This window comes from Tupaia chinensis, unplaced genomic scaffold (assembly GCF_000334495.1).
Source record: "Tupaia chinensis unplaced genomic scaffold, TupChi_1.0 Scaffold148234_1, whole genome shotgun sequence".
NCBI lineage: Eukaryota > Metazoa > Chordata > Mammalia > Scandentia > Tupaiidae > Tupaia > Tupaia belangeri.
The window spans coordinates 2,901,474-2,916,921 of record NW_006208084.1 but is presented as its reverse complement, the minus strand read 5'-3'; the positions used below and the strand labels follow the sequence as shown (position 1 = coordinate 2,916,921).

At 47.4% G+C, this 15,448-nt stretch overlaps 1 protein-coding gene across 6 annotated transcripts in view; it reads right to left on the bottom strand.

The window, feature by feature from the left end:
- LARGE1 (LARGE xylosyl- and glucuronyltransferase 1) overlaps positions 1-15,448 on the bottom strand; it is a 662,422-nt gene that overhangs the window by 9,194 nt on the left and 637,780 nt on the right. For all 6 annotated transcript variants that reach the window (XM_027769037.1, XM_006170333.2, XM_027769041.1 and 3 more), the window contains one exon: positions 3,139-3,285. In XM_027769037.1, the coding sequence (XP_027624838.1) occupies positions 3,139-3,285 (147 nt within the window). The remainder of the gene's footprint in view (positions 1-3,138; positions 3,286-15,448) is intronic.

Here is a 15,448-nt window from a genome sequence, read left to right as displayed (position 1 = left end):
GCATGGCCATCCCCCTGGGGGGTGATTTCTCACTTTCTATCTTTCTGTCTCTCTCTGGCTGGCTGGCGAGCACATGCGCCCTACAGCAAAAAAAAAAAAAAAAAAAAAAAAAAAACACCCCCCCCCCCAAAAAAAAAAAAAAAAAAAAGGCCACAGCCCTGAATCCAATCAGGGACCTACTGTCAGTCCACAAGGCACTGGACTTCAGAGCTTGTTCTCTGAGACCAGCAATACCAGGAAGCCTCCAAAACAAAACAAAGAAAAATGAAGAAACAAAGAACAAAATGAATAAAGGAATGAGATGCTGAAAGCGGTTTCCTTGGTACGCCTTGAGAGACACATTGAGAAGAAGAGATTTGGGGCACACTGCTTTGAGCAAAGCTAGTTCTCAAACTTGTGCCTCAGAATCCACAGGAGGCTTGGCGCCAGCCCCCGAGTTCTGATTTGGGAGGTCTGGAGACTGCATCTCTTACACGTCCCCAGATGATGCTGATGCAGCTGGTCCTCGGACTGCACTCTGAGGACCACAGCCCCGGAGGACTGGTGGGAGTGCAGAGGCTTTCTTATCCCAGATGTGGTATGGAGTGGGCTTCAGCTGCTCAGAGGCTTAATAATGTGTTATTTGGAGAGCAGGTGACAGAAGCAATTTCTTAGAAGGAAGGTATCATTTAGCACCTGGCATGGTGGCTTGCAGGCTCTTGGTCAGAGCAGCAACCACGTACAGAGCAGATCAAGCCCTAGCTTTCATGCCCATGGACACGGCTCTTGAAATGAATTCTCAGATCACCTGGGGATGGAGATGGAAGGAAGGACATACTGGAAATTTGCCAGGTGTTCAGCTGTCAGGCTACTGTCTATTGGAGCCTCAGAGTAAGGTTTGGCCTCTAAGGTCTCAATTTCCAGGAGTAATTTTTTCCCATGTACTTTGAAATGCGGTTAAGACCTTGATAAGACTTGGCCTGATGGTATTTCGGTTAAGAATAAGGCCTATGTGCTTCCTTAGACTTGAGCTATATGCAGCTCTGCCATCTGCTATGTGCAATGGACTAGTTATTTAGCCTCTTTAGAGCCTCAGTTTCTTTATTTGTAAAGGAGGGATATGAGTACCTGCCTCACAGATTTATTATGGAGGTAAATATGTGGTTACAGTGCCTGGAACATGTTAGGGCACTTAATAAATGACAGTTATTACTTCTTTCTGAAAAAGAAAGAAGGCTTGGTTTGTGGGAGTATGAACTCTAGGTCACTTTCCAGAACTCTGCATAGGGGAAGAAAGCTGTGGTTGGAGTCCTGTGTGCACCAGGAGGTCTCCACTCCTCAGTTTCTTCATCTGTATAAAATGTGGAAAGTGATAACCTCTGACTGATGGAATGAATTACCTACCTCTTAGAGTTATTCTCACAAGATAAAGTTTGTTTGAGAAAATCTTCTAAATGGCTCCGAAATTTTAATAGGCACACAAAAATCTAAGTAATTGTGACTACAATCTCTGCAACACAATTCAGTAGTTTGGGACCCAGTGGTGGTGGCACAGAGGTAGTGCAACACTGCAATGCTGGAGCCATGCTGAAGGCTGGGGTTTGGTTCCTGGGTTGGGCTGTACATGGGGGCATGTATGTGTATCCCTGTGATCCTAGCTAGCTAAGAGGGCTGTGGGGAAGATTATGGCATGAACCCTGTTGAGGGTGCTTGTCTTTCTCTCTGTCTCTCACATGAAAGAAAGAAACTTAAGGGGCCAGCAGGTGGTATGGGGTTGGGATGCTGTACTCCCACATAGCTGACCATGGTTCCAGTCCTGGACCTGGCAGCTTGCTTTGTCACTTTCCCTCTCTCTGATGACCTCACATGCCCTATAAAAATGATTATTATTAACAGTAATAATAATAATAATAATAATTATACATGCTGGGTTGAAAAAGTCACAATGCATTTGGATAGAAAAACAGAAAAATATACATCATGACTTTTACAACAACCCAATAAATAAAAATAAACAAATAATTCTTAAAAAACAGAAATAAGGGACCAGCAGTTAGCGTAATGGATATGTCACTAAACTCTCATGTAGCTGACCGTGTTTTGAGTCTCAGAAGTGGTGGCTTAAACTCATCCCGGGCGCATGTGTGTGCGTGTCCAAAATCCCGAGAGGATAATGAATGGAGGAGAAGGGATTGTGGTGTGGCCATCCCCCCTAAGGGGTGATTTCTCGCTTTCCATCTCTCTGTCTCTCTCTGTCTGTCTTTCTGGCAAGCGCACGCACCCTATAGCAAAAACCTCTCAAAAAAAATAAAACAAACAGAACAAATTCGGATAGCCTAGACATGTAAGCTTTTCAGCTCAAAGCCCGTGTTCGCCATTTCTTACGTTGTTCAAAACAGGCCTCACAGTAAAACATGAGCAGGTGAAGTGACGACTCTCTTCAAACTGCTCAACTGAAAGCCCAGCAGATTCTTACGTTCCCTGGGTTCTGGCACTTAATGCTTCAGCTTGCTCTGGGGATGGATTCCACCCACACCTGTGCAGCTGCACAGTGTCCTGGGCACTTGAGACAGGTGACAGGTGACTTCTCTGCCATGTTGCTGCAGGACACGGGGGCCAGGAAAGCCTGGAAATGAGGGTTCTGTTTGCAACAGTCACTCACAGCAGGAAAGCAGATTATCACCTCTGCTGTGGGCAATCTGAAGTTACCTCGATGGCTGAGTTCTTAAACCCACTGCTGTGCATCCCAGGCCTGAGGGGCTCTGAGGACAGACCACTCACACCAACACGAGAGTGAGAAACCGCCAGCATGGTGCCACGAGGATGAATGGGCAAGCACACACAGGAGAGAATTCAGTCAGGAGAAGGGAGAGGAATCTAAACTGAGTTCAGAAACCAGCACAAAAAAGAACGCAGCTTCACTCTTACCCACACACGCCTGTCCTTCCATCTGGACACACAGTATCTATTATCTATGCATAAAAAAGTACATGGCATGGGGGAGGAGAGAGAAGATTCCAGGGACATTGATTGGAACAAGTGGTGGGTTTTTTGGCCTTAAAATGGCCTAGTGTTTCGAGGTGACAGGTCTGGGGACTGGTTTTCCAGGAGAGAAAAGGCCTTGGGCATTGGCAGGGAACAGCAGCGAGTGTCACTCACCTGAATGTGAAGAGGGTTCCCATGTCCAGCATCGACAGCAATTCCGCTTTTGACTTGGGGAAGGAGAGGCGGTAACGCAGAGTCTCGAAGGCAGGAACGATCATCGCTTTCTTGGTGTTGGCAAGGTCAAGCTGGACAACAGACTTCCTGAAAAGAGGGAGCAGGTGGAGGGAGAGGGTCCTGGTGAGGCTGGGCCTAGGACTTTCTCCCAGAGGACAGCTGGGAGTTGGTCTGGGAGGTGTAGAAGAGAATAGTCCATCTCAGTTTAAGCCCAGGGTGCTGAGGCAGCTTGCCAATTACCACTTAGGAAGCCCAGAAAGGAACGGAGTCTGCTGTCTCTGAGCCAGCGAGCTGAGTCCTCCTGGAGTGTGAACAGACAGCAGGCCAGGCAGGGGGCTGGAACAATCGCTCACACAGTCACAGTGTGTGTCCCCATCAGAAAAGCGCAGAAGAAGGGTCTCAAAGAACTTCCCATCAGAAAAGCGCAGAAGAAGGGTCTCAAGGAAGGAGCAGGGATTGGAGACTGGCCTACTGGGTTCCCTGGGCTGGTACCATTCCTGTCGCCCCTCTGGCCACACAAGACCAAGTGGACAGAATCACCCAGACAATTCCAGGTGCTGTCTCTGGGACTCCTCAGCCCTCCGAGTCCTCCGGACCCCGAGCCTTTGAAGTCGGCAGAGCTACCCCTTGCAGCCCACCTCAGATTGATGGAGCTCCGGCACCCACGTATTGGTGGGATGTTCCCCGCCCTCTCATGCACTCCTGCCTGGTGCCTGATGTTCTGCTCTGCTTCTCAGACCTCGCTCCTGCCCTCTGGGCTTGCCTGCCATATCCCAGTTCTGTGGCCATCACATGGAAAGGGAGGAAGGCTCCTGAAGGGCCATAGAGCGTGAGGCTTCGATAAATGCGGACTGGATTCAAATCTTGGTAATGTCATTTTGTGAGTCCTGCCATCTAGGGCAAGTAATTAACCTTTGTGGGAGCTTGGGTTCCTCCTCCCTAAAATGCAGCAATGACAACTACCTCCTGGAGGGGCTGTGAAGATGAAACGAGGTGATACGATTCTACTTGGCACGCCGGGCACATGGTAGGCAGGCAGGCAGCGGGGTTTGTTGCGATCCCGCAGTGCTGGCATTACTTCCTGCCTCAGTCTTCTAGGGTCCCTGTTGGCCATCACCTGGGAACTTCAGTCTGGCTTCTTGCTCGGACCTTTGAGTCTCAATGCCATCATGGACTAGCTGCCTGTATCCCAGACATAAAGAAAGCAACTGCCTTGGGGCAATGGTAGGCACTGGAAAGCATTTTGAAAAACATGGAAGCACTATCTTTGGCCATACAACTCCTTATTGCTACATTATTAAAGTCACTTTACCCAGTAAAACTGAGCCTGTGCATAGCAGGGATTCGGCTGGTCTGCGAAGAGTAGCTGCACTCTCTGCAGTATATTAGCCCAGACCATGTGGGAAAGAACAGAGCAGCGGTCCAAGAAGGACACAGCAGGGCTTGGTATCAATGAAAGATGAGGGGAATCTGGGTCAGGTCACAATAAGGACAGTTCTCTGAAGCCACCTTGGTTAAAGGGTCTCTCTGGCTCCCACTGGAGAGGAGGAGGCCATGAGAGGGAGTGGATGCCATTTGGACCCTTCTGAATAGCATCTGTAGCTCACTCTTTATCCTGGTGCTTAACTGAACTATACGCCCATTGATATATAGCCCTCATGTCACTGTTTCAGAGCAGGTTCGTAAAGGATGACAGCAAGATGGAATGTAGGTGAGCTATACTTAGCCTCTATGAGGGCCAAAGGTTTGAGTCAGCCTGTCCTGGCCTGCTTCCCTCTCCTTCTTTGTCTGAACAATGGCATCAGTTGTCAGACACCCAAGATTCTCTCCTCCATGGCCAGGCATCTGGTGTCTGCCAACCTTCTTTTACGTCAGGCCTATACTGAATCTAGGCCGAGCTGTGGTTCTCCACCTTTTCCCCCAGGGAAGATGTGTGCCTTATGTGCTAATTCTTGATATTGGAAATGGGCTTGAACAATATCCATGGACCAAAATGGTAAAGCCCTTGAAGCTGCTGGGACATGGGGGGAGGTGTTCTGGTATTGGTGAGTGGTTCTACTCCTTCAATAATCACTGAGCACCTACTACGTGCCAGGGACTTGGAGATAACAGGGTGAACAAAACTGTCCAGGTCTGCCCACATGGAATTTATATTTTGTTGTAAACATGGCAGGATTTTTTTTTTTAAGAGAGATTTTTGCTATAGGGCACGTGTGCTCACTAGAGACAGAGAGAGACAGAAAGACAGAAAATGAGAAATCACCCCAGAAGGATGGCCACATCACAGTCCCTTCTCCTCCATTCTCCTCTTGGGATCTTGGGCACACACACACACACACACACACACACACACACCCCTGGCCTGAATTTTAAGCCAACGGGTCTGGAACTCGAACCGTGGCCAACTACATGGAAGTCCAGTGACATAGCCATTATGCCATCTGCTAGTCCCAAAGACAGCAGGATGTTATAAGCCTAAGGACACGTATCTCTGAAGTGGGGCCCAAGACCATATCTGCAGTTAACTCTTTTAAGATATGAACACTATGGTAATGGAGAGAGGGGCTGGGAGGGCTAAAGGGAAGGGAATGAGCAAACGGCACACACAGACATGTACACACAATAGCAGAGATCTGTAAACGCGGATGTCCCTCTACATAAACCCCGAATTACTACTGAGTTGTCAGAAAAGTCATGATGCATTTTTGGATAGAAAATAGAGAAAAATATGTCATGACATCTCTGATGACCCAATATTAAAATCAGTTCTTAGTAGCTGCTTCTTGGAGTGCTCTGCTCAAAATTAATTCTCCCTTTTATGGCCCCTGTGCATGCGAGTAGCTCGCAGAGCTCTGTCCGGCCTACTTGAACCCCTGTAGGGCAGGCAGTTAGAGGAAGACTCTGATCCAAGCTGAGCAAATCAGTTTATGACTCTTGGAAATTTAGACAAAGTAGAGACTGGGAAACCCGAGTAGACGGGCGCTCCTGTCAGCACTCTTGAGGCCTCTGAGCCTCTTCTGCAGAGGGGCCCAGAGCTCCCCTGGTTCACTGAGATCTTATTCACTGGTTTTGTAAATCCGATGTGCATTTCATAAGAAATACCACACAACTTGTGTTCGTTAACTAACACTGGTTTCTGTTGCTTGCAACCAAACAACCCTACCCAATATACTGCAGGTCCTAGAGTAAACAGGCCCACTAGGAATGCAGCATGCCTTACAAATAGAGTCCTCGCAAGTGTTATTTCCCTCTGCATAGACAGCATCAGATTCGGGACTGCTTTCTGCAAATTCCCATTAATCCTGATGAAATACAAACTGAAACTAAGATGGGTTTGTCAGCAGGTAGGTTCAGGAGGTTTCAAAGTTGATGTCCTGAAAGGGTCTCATTACGTGGTTGTTTCAACAATAAACTGGTTTCAGGGTGGAGACTGGGAGCACATCTGTTTATTGAGATGGTGGTGGCAGCCTGGGCCCTTTGCATGGTGTGTTTGCACTCCTCACCTTATTTGGGGCTTACTGACCAAGGAGTGAATAATCCACTGTCACCATCCATCTGAAAAGCGAGTCCTGCAGGGGATGGAATATTTCAAGGGTGAATCTTCCAGAAACTGACAGCAGCCTGGTGAGATAGAAGGGCTGTGAGGAGTCAAGAAACCTGAATGCTGGAGCCATTCCTGAGAGGGGGAGTGATATGGGGTCATTTCCTTCACGCCTTTTAGGTCACTCAATCTCAATTGTTAAGATGGAAGCTTTTGTGAGGCAGTCTGATGCAGTGGCAAGCAGTTAAGACTTGATTTCTCAAACTGACTCTACAAGAGCTGTCCTCTTGGGCAAACTGAGTTAGCTTTTCTGAGTCTCAGAGTCAATGCACTTGTGAAAATGTTGATAAGGAAATTAAGAAGTGCTCGGTGGGGCCACCTCTGTGGCCTGGTGGATAAGGCAGCCAGATCCCACATAGTCGACTGCATGGTTCAAGCCAGGAGTGTGAGCATGTATGCTCAAAATCTCAAAGAGGGGGACCAACAGTTAGTGTAATGGCTGTGTCACTGGACTCCCACGTAGTCGACCGTAGTTCGAGTCCCAGACCCGGTGGCTTAAATTCACGCCGGGTGCGTGTGTGTGCATGCCCAAGATCCCAAGAGGAGAATGGAGGAGAAGGGACTGCAGTGTGGCCATCCCCCCTGGGGGGTAATTTCTCGCTTTCTGTCTCTCTCTCTGTCTGTCTGTCTGGTGAGTGCATGCGCCTTGTAACAAAAAAAAAAAAAAAAGAAAGAAAACCTCTCCAAAATCTCAAAGAGGGAGAAATGCAGAAGGGATTACAGCATGACTCTCTGTCTCTCTGATAAGTGTACATGCCCTCTAGCAAAAAAAAAAAAAAAATCCAAAAAACAAGAAAGTGCTAGGTGCAATGCCTACCACACAGTAAGCATTGAGCACATCATGGCTCCCTCCTGTAATATTATGTGTTGACTGGGCTAGGGTATGGTGCCCAGTTGCTTGGCCAAATACTAGCCTCTATGTTACTATGACAGCATTTTGTAGATGTGATTAATATCTATGTTAGCCGACTTTAAGACAAGGAGGCCTCCATGGCACAGTGGTATATGAACTGCTCAAGAGAAACTGAATCCCACATAGTGACCACAGTTCAGATCTCAGCCTGGTCAGCCTGAAAACATCATGGGCATGTGCAGGAGTGCCCACTATTTGAAGGGCTGGAGGAAGGGGATCACAGCATTACCAGATCGTGTGCATACTCCTCTCTCCCTGTCTCTCTTTTTCTTGTGTGCATGCATGCAATCTATCATACATTTTTAAATGATTAAAAAAAAGAAAAGAAAAGGAGATTCCCTTTGATAATGGGAGTAGCTCTCATCCAATTAGTTGAGGGTCTTAAGAGCAGAAACTGGGCTTTCTCAGAAAGGAAGGAATTCTGCTGCAGGTCTGTGTCACTGCCCTGTGGCTTTTAGACATGTGAAACCTCACAACCATGCAAGCCAGCCCTTTCAAATCTCTGTATGTATCTATATATAAATAGATCAAAATCCATATCTACATAGATATCTATAGAAACAGTATGTATCTAAGTATATCTATGCATCTATAAGCCATAAATACACATAGAATTCTATCTTCTGGTTCTGTTTCTCTGAAGAACCCTGACTGATAATCTTGTTCTTGCCTTTTGCCTGAGATCCCTACAAAAACATTCATGAACCTACAGCAATACTTTGGGCTAAGGAAGTCCTCAAAAATACCACAGGTATCTACCTAAATAACCTAAATAACTCGGGACCCTGCCAATACAATGGAGAACACTGCCAGTCGAGTGACAGGGAGCCATATGGCATCAGCTTCGAAACCTATTAGCCCCTGTCTTATGACTTTGGGCACCTTGTGCAAACACCCTTTGCCATAGGCTCCCCTTCCCGTCTGTAAAGAGAGATAACATTATCTCTTATCTCTAGGGTTCCAGAGCCTAACACAGTGCCTGAGCCAGAATAACTGCTTAATAAACAAGTTCCTTCAACCTTCATGGCTCTGCTTACTGTCAGGTTCCGTAGCAAAAAGAGCACGGGTGAGCATGGAGGAGGATTCCGAAAAGGCCACGTGAAATAAGCCAGGCTCTGAAAGACAAACACTGTATGTCCTCACTGAACACACACATACCACATGTTCTTGCTCTTTAGCATAAGCTAAAGGACACAATGACATGAATTAGAGTGTAATGAGAGATATCAAGGCTGGGATGGGGAGGGTGATGGAGAGATCTTGCTGACAGACATATGGCAGTAAGTAAACAAGTGGAAGGGAATATAGAATAGTGTGGGACAGTATAGAAAGGAGATTTGAGGGGAAAATAGAGAGGTAAGACATTTGAAGGACACAGAAATGCTTTATTACCTGTTGATGATGATGGCGTGTACTGTATTCTCAACTAGACTGGTCTGAGGTCTATTTCATGCTGGGTAAATTCTCTTTACAATCTAAATTATGTATAGCGATTGCATGTATAAATAATGATAATGAATAATAATAATATTTAAAAAAAGAAAAACCGCACTGTATGCCATAAAGTACAATAAATATATGCAAATCAGAAATTACAATAAAAATCATGTTTTAAAAGTCGTAGACTGCTTACAACTTGGACAGATTTTTATCTTGTCTGTGAAAAGAGAGCTTATTAGATCTCTGTCTCTAGCTGGCCCTCTGAGTCCTCCTTCATGTCAAAAACAATTCAGGTGTTCCTTGCCGAGTGAAATCACCACTTCCAGCCTGGCAGAGCTGCCCAGCGGGAAAACTGTGCACCGGGTAGAGTTTATCTTTGAAGACCCGGGTCTTCTCTGCTGTGTATATTTTTCCTGAGCTCTTCCTCTCGACTCACTCAAGCATGTATGCAAATAGTTCACATCCCTTTTCGCCCCCACCTGATTGGTAAAACTGGAGAGCCGGAGAGAGAGTGGGAGAGCGCGGTGAGGCTTCCAATGCCAATCGAGGGCTGGAGGCAAGCAGAGCTTGTGGGCTCCCATGGGCTCAGCACAAGACAAAGAAACAGCAAGGAACTCTTACCCAGAGGGGCTTCCCTGGTGCTCAGAGCTACCAAACCCTGACGCCAACCCTAGCAGGTGAGACAGAAGCCCAGGCTCCTTCTCTCCATCTCTCTAACCCTGATCTTTGCCTTGTAGGCAGGTCTCTGTAACCAGGGAGACGGTCCAGGTTCCAGGCATGAAGAGACTGTGAGAAAGGGTCTTGGAAAAAATAAGGAACATAGGCTGTGCATAGTTCTTTTGACTTCACCTTCTCAGTGCGACGGTGGTGAAGATGAGGCTCTGGGATGGCCCTCTGAGGTGTGCACTCTGGCTAACTATTTAATCTCTTGGCTCTGCAGTCTCGTGTCTCGAAGAGTGAGAAAATAACAATGACATTAATTTCAGAGTTCCCACCTGTAAGTGCTCAGACAGGGCCTGGTGGGCTACTTGCCAGTCTCTACCTAACGATGACATCCTAACTCCTGCCTCTGTACTTTCAGGGATTCTCTTCTGCTTCAGAGTCCCTGAAACAGATTCCTCCTCTCTCCCTCTGAGAGGGCTTAGGCATTGGGCTATGGTCTCAATGGGCTGGAAACTGAATCCATGGTGTTCTAGTGTTGCGAGGTGGTTAGGCCATGAGGGCTCCACTCTCATGAATGGATTAATGCTAGAATAACAGAGCTCAATGGAGGGAATTTGCCCCCTCTGCTTGTCTGCCTTCTACCATGCTAGGACACAGTATTCCTTCCTTCCAAAGACAAGCATTCAGGGTACCATCTTGGAAGCAAGACCAGGCCCTCCCCAGATAATGAACCTGCGAGCACCTCAATTCCATACTTCTTAGCCTCTGAAACTATGAGAATAAATTTACGTTCTTCATAAATTGCCAATTGCCAATCTCAAGTATTCTGTTACAGCAGCACAAAATAGAATAAGACATACTGCAAACCCCATGTGATGTCATCTTCTGGAAAACAAGATTAGAAAAGTAGTCTACCACTGAGATCAAGAGAAATGGGGGAGCACAATCAAGTTTAAACATGAACAAACAGTTTGGGAACCATCTTCTATTTGGGTCTGTCTATACTGGGTTTGGGGGTACGGATGGCACAGACTCAGACAACAGAGGGGCCAGAGCAGCAGGAGGACAGATGGCCGTGGACATCGGGTTTCAGCCCTGGGAGAAAAGGGAGGAGAGGGACAGGGGACTGAGCAAACTGGGGAGCTCATGTCCAGCATAAAGGGGCAGCCGCTCTTCAGTTCCAGCTGTGAGGTTGCCCTAGAGGACTGTGGCCACAGGTTCTGGTATTTCAAGAGAAACTAGTGAAATTTATTTTCAACACATTTGAGGGTTGAATATCTCCCATGGGATGCCAGTTTGGAAGGAAGCTTAACAGTGAGAAAAAGAGCAAGATTCTTGAAATCAGATGTTGTAGATTCTATCTTAACTCCATCGCCTCACTAATTGTGTAATCATGAGCAATCTTCTAACTGTCTGGGCTTTGTTTCCTTATCTTGATAATAATAAATACTTTATGGACTTGGTTATTAAGAGAACCAAGTAAGAGGATATATTCATTAATGCATGAATATTAATGAAGCCACACACACAGATGCTGGGCCGAGCGGCATGAACAGCTATTCCCCTCTGTCTGTGCAGAGCTCCATGCTTGGGGAGAGAGGAAGCCAGACACAAGGGCTTGCTGGGTGTAGTCATACAGGGCTGCCCATCACTGAGTCGTGTTCTGATCATGAAGCAGGAACTAGCCAGTTGGGAGAGGGTGTTGTTAGTATTTGCGAAGCTTTAGAAATAAAAATAGCACGTAGGATTTGGCACACTGACTTTCTTAACCCTACAGGTGGTCAGTAAGTGGTCATAAGTGTTGACGTGCATGCAGTGGCAAGCACCGTGCTAAGTTGCTTTATATGCAGTTTTTTTAATAGTCGGACTCTGTGACATAGGTACTAGTACTGTCAGTTTAGTGATGAAGATTAGTGGTCTGAGAGGTTAATACCTAGGTAATAGGTAGTTATCGTCATCATCAAATGATCATAATTGTGTTAATTTTTTAATGAGAGGAAGGAAAAGAGGAGGGAGAGAAGGAGGACAAATATTTCGACAAGTGAATATTCTGCAGTTCTCTGTACCCCCTTCCCCCCACCCCCCGTTCTTGGTCAGCCAGGACCACAGGCACATAGCAGGGCCCCTGACCAGTTCATTTGGTTCTGAATCTAAATCTGAACTTCCACGTGGCTCCAGTCTCATGCAATGGTGCCCACTGCCTGCGCCACTGTGGCTGGGCCATAAGTGTATTAATTAAATCTGCATCAGCCTAGAATTAACCAGGGAAGATCAATACTCACAGGATCTATTAAGGTCTGGTCTGTTAATGTGGTGGTTATGTCTACCTCCCCGACCTTGCAACGGAAGCAATGATCTTCCTGGAGCTCATGGGTCAAGACAGCTGGTGGGAGCGGGCAGGAGCAAAATGGGGAGAGGATGCAGGAGGCTTTGGCTGCACACGGATGCTCCGTACGGCAATCCCATCACAGGGAAGACCTGGCCTCGCGGGAGCTGCCTGGGGCAGAGGCCAGAACGCAGTGCTGAGACATGGAGACACGTGCAATGACCTACAGGCCTACGGGCCTCCGACGCCCGCCATTTCCTTTCCTTACCACCAAGGAGCTTTTTTATTCTTTATTTTTTATTTTAAGAGATTTTTACCTTAGTGTTTGTGCTCTCACTGGGGAGAGGGAGAGACAGACAGATGGTGAGAGGGAGAGTGAGAAATCACCCCTGGGAGGATGGCCACACCACAACCCCTTCTACTCCATTCTTCTCCTGGGTTCTTGGGCATGTATGTACACATGCCTGGCATGAGATTCAAGCCACCGGGTCTGGGACTTGAACTGAGGTCGACCATGTAGGAGTTCAGTGATGTAACTACTATGCCATCTTCTGGCTCCTGCCAAGCAGCTTCTTAAACTATTCTAATCTGTCTTTGACTCCATGGATCAGGACAAGGTCAGCAATGTCCCTCTCATTGTCTAGTGGAATTTTCCATTCTCATCTTCTGGATTTATCTCTGCATCTGGTTCTAAGAATCGCTTCCTCCACCCTTGGCTTGTGAACAGCATCTGGGATTATGAAGAGCATCTTTCTACTCTCTCGCCAGGTACCAGCATGATGCTGCTCTGAGCAATGGCCCGTGTGCTGGTTACCATTTAGGATGTTTTGTGCCCTTACTCCTTGGAAGGGGCCGAGGAAGTTCCATGAGTGCTCTGCGCCCATCAGAATTGGCTACGCCGATGTCTTCGTGGTATATGGCTGATGCTGATGTTGACAAATGACAAGCTGTTGAGAACCACAGGGCTGAAGGCAATGGGACTGCCATCAGCATGCCAGGAGACAACCAGACTTGTCAGCTCTCAGAGCCCTGAGTTTCTGCAGCATCAAATGTCAGAGAGCCTGCTGTTTAATCAAACCTGAGTTGTAAAGAATCAACACAGTTCTCGTCTACATTCCCAGGGACACCTCTGGAAGTGATATTAAAAGGAATGGGCAGGGGAAAACGACTCGTAGGAGAGCACATCTGTTCAGAACCTGCAGAGTAGCACCTCTGCTTCTCTCCAGGCTTTGCACACAGCCCGGGAGAGGAGCTGGCCTCTTCCCCTCTTCTGCTCGCTGGAGGTGTCTCCTTCATGTCCTCCATGATGTTGGGTTTGTATCTTTGGGACTGGTCCATCCTGGACCACTCTGCTCACTGCTGTTGACTGTCTACTTAGGTACCTTCTGGCCTGGTTAGGCCCGCGGTCAGGAGTCAGCCTCAGTCATGGTCCTAGCTCCCGCACAGTGACACACAGTGGGCACTCAACGAATGTATTAAGAGGAATGAAGGAATGGGAACCAGCAGTTAGCGTAATGGCTATGTCGCTGGACTCCCACGTAGTCGACCGTGGTTCCTGTCCTGGACCCGGTGGCTTAAAACTCACGCCGGGCGCGTGTGTGTGCGTGCCCAAGATCCCGAGAGGAGAATGGAGGAGAAGGGATTGCGGCGTGACCATCCCCCCTGGGGGGTGATTTCTTGCTTTCTGTCTCTATGTCTCTCTCTGTCTGTCTGGCGAGCGCACGCGCCCTACAGTGAAAATCTCTCAAAAAAAAAAAAAAAAAAGAGGAATGAAGGGATCAACTTGTCACTGTCTGTGTAACCTCCTATGTGGGAGAGAGGATGCTATTCTGAAGCAGCCCCTGGAAATGACAAAGACCTGGTTGGAAATTCTAGTTTTGCCACTTACATAAATGCATATGCTCTCTGTGCACATTTATCTTCTATGTTTCCTTCTATGTCTCCTCATGTGTATAATGGGAATAAATGCACTTATCTTTGGCAAGGTTGGCATAAAAAAGACAACACTGGGGCCAGCTAAGGTGGCTGCATTCCTATAAGCCGATCGCAGTTTCAGTCCTAGAGCTGGTGGCTTAAAACTCATACCAGACACGTGTGTGTGTGTGCCCAAAATCCCTAGAGGAGAATGAAGGGGAAGGGATTGTGGTGTGGCCATACCCCCAGAGGGGAGTTTCTCACCTTCCCTCTCTGTCTCTCTGCTCTCTGGTGAGTGCATGTGCCCTATGACAAAAATTTAAAAAAACAAAAAACAAAACAAAACCCAAAACACAGAAAACAAAAAACAAAAACACTAGTGCAGGGCCTAACACAACACCTGCTGCATGGAGGGCACTTGGAAACATCTGTTTCCTCCTTCTTGGGCCCTTTATAGAGGATGGTATGTTCCTGCTCTCATGTGATGCTCATGAGAAGATGAGCACAGCTGAGGTCATGCCATCTGAAGAGAAATCAGGCACACTGACGGGTGTAAGATTCACCTCTAACTTACTGATTTCACCTTATTTCTGGCACAGTGGGTCGGCATGAACCAGTGAGAAATGACTTATGGCGAGGACCCCGAGGACCAGTGTGCCACAGAATAATCAACCAGTGAGCCGCAAGGAAGGGCATGTGTGAACATGAGTATGCATGTGAAACAGAGAAGGAGAGAGCTCGAGGGTGATTTAAAGAGCCTGTGAGAAGCCCCCTTGTCTCCGGCTTCAATAACGCACTAGATGCAAGCATGCCTTGTGGTTAGGCAATGGGGAATCTACTGAACACCACCTCTGAGGATGAAGCATACCCCAGGCTGAGACTCTACAGGCAGAGAGGAAGAAAGGCATGGACTCGAGCTGTGCTTGTTACCTGCGCCGGTAACGCAGAAGGCCGAGCACAGCCATGGCCATCCGTCACATTCCTGCACGGAATGGGTTCTATTATAGTTGCCTAGGAAATGAGTTCCTGGCACTTGAAGGTGTGTCGGGACAACAGCAAAGACTTGCAAATGAGGGAGATGTGTTTGGCCCAGAGAGTAGAACAGCAAATACCCACACAACGGATGAGGTCAACTGGGCACAGTGATCAAGAGCAGAAGGGCTCCCAGGCCCAGCAAGATCTCCAAGTGGCTACTTAATTGATGGCATTAACATATCCAGAGGGAGAACCTGTCAGTCAGAGTAGGTGAGAAAGAGAAGCTAAGAGTGAGCTTTGGGGGACAAACTTGAAAAACTGTAAAAATATTAAAAAAACCTCGAGTCTAATGAGCACGTGACCTTGTGCCAGGCTCTGTGTCATGGACTACAGTCTTGTCATTTCAAGCAGTTCTCCA